General features: G+C 26.6%; 1 protein-coding gene across 6 annotated transcripts in view; it reads left to right on the forward strand.

Annotated features, from left to right (window-relative positions):
* LOC107444455 (BAH and coiled-coil domain-containing protein 1) overlaps positions 1–6,000 on the forward strand; it is a 168,058-nt gene that overhangs the window by 119,033 nt on the left and 43,025 nt on the right. For all 6 annotated transcript variants that reach the window (XM_043039086.2, XM_016058592.3, XM_043039087.2 and 3 more), the window contains 2 exons: positions 1,580–1,720; positions 2,855–3,688. In XM_043039086.2, the coding sequence (XP_042895020.1) occupies positions 1,580–1,720; positions 2,855–3,688 (975 nt within the window). The remainder of the gene's footprint in view (positions 1–1,579; positions 1,721–2,854; positions 3,689–6,000) is intronic.

The raw sequence follows: 6,000 nt of genomic DNA on the forward strand, positions 1-6,000 counted from the left end.
AACAATAAATGAAATTAATTTTCTGCATTTAGGTAAATTCGAAATGATTATGCTTGTAAATTTTTAAATTACAATTAAAATCACACTAATTTATTTTTAAAAAAAACGCCATAATATCAGATCACAAACTTAACTCACTAACGGTTCTGCACGTAAAGAGTCTAATTTTAACTTGCAGTTTCCTCTGCATAGCAAAATTATTGGATAGAGAAATAGTGAATTTGGGCAAAACAATCTTTCAATTTTGCCCATTCGCTAAACCACCAGTGGGTTAAATTACAAAAGTAATAGTAATTTTTAAAGTGATAAAAAAAATTTATGTAAGAAATATTTTTTTTTTTTTTGTGTAAATTTGTTATTCTATAGAAGTATGCAAAAATCCTGTTCGAATAAAACTGGTTATTTATTGAATTGAGTAAAAAAAATTCCTTTTTGCTTCTGAAATATTTTTTATAGCAACAAATTAATATTATGACTTACCTACACTGTGGAACTTTCAGGAGTTCAAAAAAGCAAGGAAGATGAGGAATCTTTTTGGAATTTTTCGTATATTAAGTTAATGGATCAGATTTAAGAACAGAAACAAATAAATTTTATGCAATTTTTGACAAAAGTAAGGCATAAATGAAAAAAGAAAACCATCCACACATTCCTATGCCGCTCATAAAGTATTATTTCATGGTCATGGATTAAAGGATCACAAAATAATAGAAGGTACTCATTTTAAAATTCAAAGTGAAGGTTGTGCAGTAGTACTCAGAAATTTCTGTAGTGTGAAATATTTATCACATAAATTCCTATCAACTTTCAAATGTAAGAAGAAAAACTATATGGAGGTATTCGTGTATGGAAATAAAATTCTTTTTATCACTTCCACTTCTATACAAAATGTAAAGTAACTTTTTTTATTTGTATTATTTAATATTCCATTCATTAAATTATTTTAATAAAATAAAAATGCATGTAATGTCCGAAAAAAATATATGTAAAAAAATGCATTTTCTTTCTAAAAAAAATTAATAATTAAGTATTATAACTGAATAGAGAAATTTATAGAATAAAATAAATAATAAATTTTTCATAAATTATTGATACAATATTTTGTAAAAATATGACGCAAAGCTTATTTCAGCAATTTACAAAGGATTGTGTAATCGAATCAAATAATAATATTATAAAAAAATACTAATATAAATATTTAAAAACAGATAAATACAATAAAATGAGCTATGAAACGAAAACTAGGTACAGAAGAATAGTGTGTATGCTCTTATGTGCATACATTGGCCAGGAAACAAGTTTGTTGTCACATGCAGTGTGAAGGTATTTGCAATCACTTGCAACAGACACACTGCAACAAGGAAGCGAAATCGTGTTTCTCGTCGCCGTCGCATTCAGTATGAGGCCACCTTTGGACTGAAAATGTAATGAAACATTTCCAAATGATTTTTTTTTTTGTGGAGTTCTGTAAAAATGATTTTTTTTTGTAAAAACTACCTTCAAAAATATAATTTTTTAATTTTTGTTTAAAACAATTTGCTTAATATTTTAAAATGTGCTGTTATTATTGTTATTTCAGCATATGGTCGTTATAACATGAACACCAGTTTATTCCCCTTGTTTGGATCTCAGTCTCCGGATGCTGGAGCATTCCTAACTCAAGGACTAGTCTCTCGCATGGGTTCAACAACACATTTATCACCTGTTATTGATCATAAAGGTATAGTTGTGTACTCTCATTTAATTATTGCATTTTATTACTCTACATATTTGTTTGTTCTGATTGAAATTTGTATATGGTCACAGGGGAAGCTGTTGAATTGCAACTAATCTTCAATTTAATTTTATTTATTTTATTTTTGGTTTCACCACCAAGATTAAATAAGAAATTTAAGAATTCAGTATTGCTTCAGTGATGAATAACCGGAACTTAAACATAATCAAATTAATAATATAATTAATAATATAGTCTCAAAACTAAATTAATAGTGCTACAGTGATTTTATAAGTTCATTAGCTTAGTGATCATGCTGAAATCATTAAAAAATTTTAAAAGTTTTAAATCATAATATGTTCTGTGTTGTAAAAAAAAAGTTTTTTTTTCTATCAAAACAAATCTAAACGCGTGTGTATATATATATATATATATATTCGTAAGAGATTTTGTCTTATGATTCTAAAAAATAATGCAGCTTTAATATATTTGTTTTTACTGTCCTTAAAAAGAAAAATTTAAATAAGTGTTAATACATTCAGGTAGGATACAGTAGAAAAAAAAAATAAGCAAATCTGAATTTACCTTAAAATCATCTTTCATTAATAAGCTAATTAAAAAATTGTGCACTCAATCTATGTAGTTTGTCTAATTCTCGTCTTTTATATGTAATAAATTAGCTACTTAATTTATTTGCAATTCTTTAAAGTAATCACAAATATGAATAATTTAAATGTGCAACGTGTTTTAATAGCGACTATAAATTTAAAAGCAGCTGTCCCCTTCCTTATTATTTTAATCATTAGAATTAGTTTATAAAATATTTTCAAAATTAATAAACCTGTTTTAATTATATTTTGGTTTTAAATTATTTCTGTAATATGGCAAATATTTCCTTTAATTATTTTTAATCTAAATATATAAAAACAAATAATTATTTAATCTGTTATTGAATTGTAGGAAAAAGAATATTGTAAAAAAGCTTTAAATTTATAAATAAAAAAAAATTGTGAGGCTTATCCTTACAATCTGAATTCTTCTATTTCTTGCTAATATTTTTACGTTTATTTATTTTATTTCTTGGAGTTATTTACAAATTATTGGCCTTAAATGAAAGAAGTCTTTATTTTTCTTCTACAGAACACAGTTTCTTTTCTCATGGAATTGGTTTAAGTTCCCCTTTGACCCCGAATAGTCATGTGACCTCACCTTCACCCTTTCCTCATCTTATTCCTTCTTTAGAACGACACCCAGGTTTCATGGGTCACATGACTTTGGGCAGCAAGGAGCTTGAAGATATTCAGCCTGATACAGACGATGCCAGACTCCTAAAAAACCACATCGATTGTTTGATGAAACATGACATTCCCTCATCTCGCCAAGACCGGTTGAAATCAAAACATGACTCTAAAAATTGTTGTGAGAAAGCTTCAGATGATTGTTGTAAAATCTCACCTTCTTGCATTCCCCGTGATACTAAAAAACCTCATGACAACAGCAGGAACTCTTCCAAACATGATGGAAAAAACCATAGTCACCAACTATATAACAAAGTACAGCCTTGTAAAATAGAAGTGAGTCACTCACCGACATTGAAACATGACCTGTTATCCCCACCTATAGACTCTCCCAAATCTGAGATGGCTTCACCTTGCCGAAGTGCAAAGAAAGCTGTCTCGCCTTTTCCACCAGAGCCAGTTACTTCATCAACTTCTCCTTCATTGAGTCCTGAAAATCGATGTTGTCAGTGTGCTGGTAGCATCAATAATGCTGTTAAATTAAATTCCAGTGAGAACATCTCTAATGTTGTGTCTTCAGAGCCAGTAACTACTTCAAACACATTTGCCCAATCAATTCCTGTGGCAAAGGTAACATCAACAAAAAGTGATATTGCTTTCACTCCTGTCAATACTATCAGTGCAAAAAATATGTGTGTACCACATGAATATCATCAAAATATTCAAAATTCATTGAGTAAGTTATTTTGTTTTTAAATGTTTACTTTTTATTTTTATTTTAGATCATTGTCTTATTTTAGCCTGAACCCTCAGAATCTTATGTTCGAAAATTTTAGATTTGTTTCCTATACATAACGTTCCAATAAAAAGAATTTGAATGGCATATAATTTTTTAATGTAGGAACGAAGGATGTTTATTATTTGAATTATTTCGTAATTACTACAGATTTAATTTATAGTTTATCAATTAATTTTGTGGTTTAATCAATACAATTTAAGATGGGAGATCCAAAACTATCACAGCTTCCTTTTCACTGTATTAAATTCCTAGATCCCAATTTTTTTTTTTTACTGTTTACCCTCCCTCTCACTCACTAATAGCCCCTCATAATATTCACCTTATTTATACAAAAACGGGTCTCATATACCCAAGGAGATCCAATATTTTATTTTATTTATTTTTGCTGCTGCTGATTTGTCTTACATCCTTTTTGTTTATCTTACCTAGAATATATCTAATTCTGAATCTTATGTCACAATACTCAAAATTCAACTAAATTTTCCTACTAATTGCATCAATGATCAAATCATTTCGTGTTATAAAAAAATTGTCTCATTTTTGTCATAAAGAATCAATATCCTATACCTATGGCATTAACGACTGCTTCATAATAATTGTGATTTATTTTAAATAAAAAAAAGATTTTCTTTACATTTAAATCAGACTCTTATTATTTTTTTCTGATACCAATCAAAGCTCGAATAAAATATATTAATAATATTATTTAAAAACAATATTATAACTTAAGTATCACTTAACTTAATTACTATCACATTATTACTAACTGATTAGGGAAAAATAAAGCTCAATACTCAAGCTTATGAATTTGAAAAGAAAAATACCAATGAGGAACCTGTGTTTTTTATTTTTAATTAAACTTCATGCCATTTTATGAAGATGGACCAAATTTCAGTTCTGCTGGTTTACAAGTTATTTTGTAATTAATATTTAAAATTGCTCAATCAACTATGCTTTCTTAAATGCAGTAGTTTTCCCCTCTCTACTGATGATGTCGGAATTTTGGCTCAATAAAACTCCCCAGTTTTCCTTTTTAGAATTCCTCCTCAGGTCTTCCTTTTTATGAATATTTTTTCATTTTATTAAACTACTTATTTTGCTCTAACTTCTTCATCTTAAACATATGTACTTTTGTTTTTTACTTTATTGAAATAGAAATGTTATAGTTGAAAAATAATTCTGTTTATTTTTAAGTAGTTGGGTGGAGGAAAAAGTCATTAGGAATTAAAATAAAGAAATAAAAGGGCATAAAAATATTTGCATCCGTTCTAAAAAAATTAAATGAAGCATTTTAGAAGTGAAAAAATAATAATAATGGAGACATTTTTTGAGAAAATTATTAAAAATTTCCCTAAAATTATTTCACTAAGAACTTTTAATTCAAAATCTTATACAATTTCCTTTCCTCTGTCTACGATCAAACCATTATGAAATTTTTTTCCAAACAATTCATACTTTTATACATGTTATTAGTAAAAATAAACCAAAAAAAAGAAATACAAATTAAGAAAGTACTTATAATTTTTTTTTTTTTGCACTTATGAATTTATTTTATTTCGTCTAGCCTGCAAACATTTTATCTGTAGGAGGAGGTGAGGCGGGGGGCAATTTAACCAGAGAAAAAAGCATTCCTCAAAATATTTCAAATTTGTTTCTTTAATTTTTGAAATTTTAAGAAACTATTTCAATAATTTATTTATTATCTCTAAATCAACAAATTTCAAACAAAATTTTCATTTTTAAAAATATTTAAACGTTTTTATAAAAGGAAAATTTTAAAATTATACTTCATTTTAATTCTTCAAGAAGTAGTAATACTTCATTTACGTCACACTTCAAATTTTTTCAATTAACAATGGAATAAACACACACACATACATAAAATAAATTGCAATACATAATACATAAAATTTTAAATACATAACACATACTAATAATACATAAAATTTTAAAATGCAACTTTTAAGTTAAGTTAAATCCACTGAATAAATTCAATATTACACGTAAAATAAAGGACTAAATTTTTATAGTGGAAATAGGTTTATTAATTAGTAAATTGTTTTAAATACAGCAAATGGAGGGTTATAAAAGTTTCACATCACTTTAATCCACATTTAGTCATTATTTTGTTTTATTATTATTTTTTATTTATTTTGAATATCAAATAATATTTAAACTGCTGTTTGTAGAAAATGCAACACCATGAAGGAATCATCAGAATCAAATGAAATATTATTTTAATAATGGAT

The sequence above is a fragment of the Parasteatoda tepidariorum genome, chromosome 1 (assembly GCF_043381705.1).
Source record: "Parasteatoda tepidariorum isolate YZ-2023 chromosome 1, CAS_Ptep_4.0, whole genome shotgun sequence".
In the NCBI taxonomy this organism is placed as follows: domain Eukaryota; kingdom Metazoa; phylum Arthropoda; class Arachnida; order Araneae; family Theridiidae; genus Parasteatoda; species Parasteatoda tepidariorum.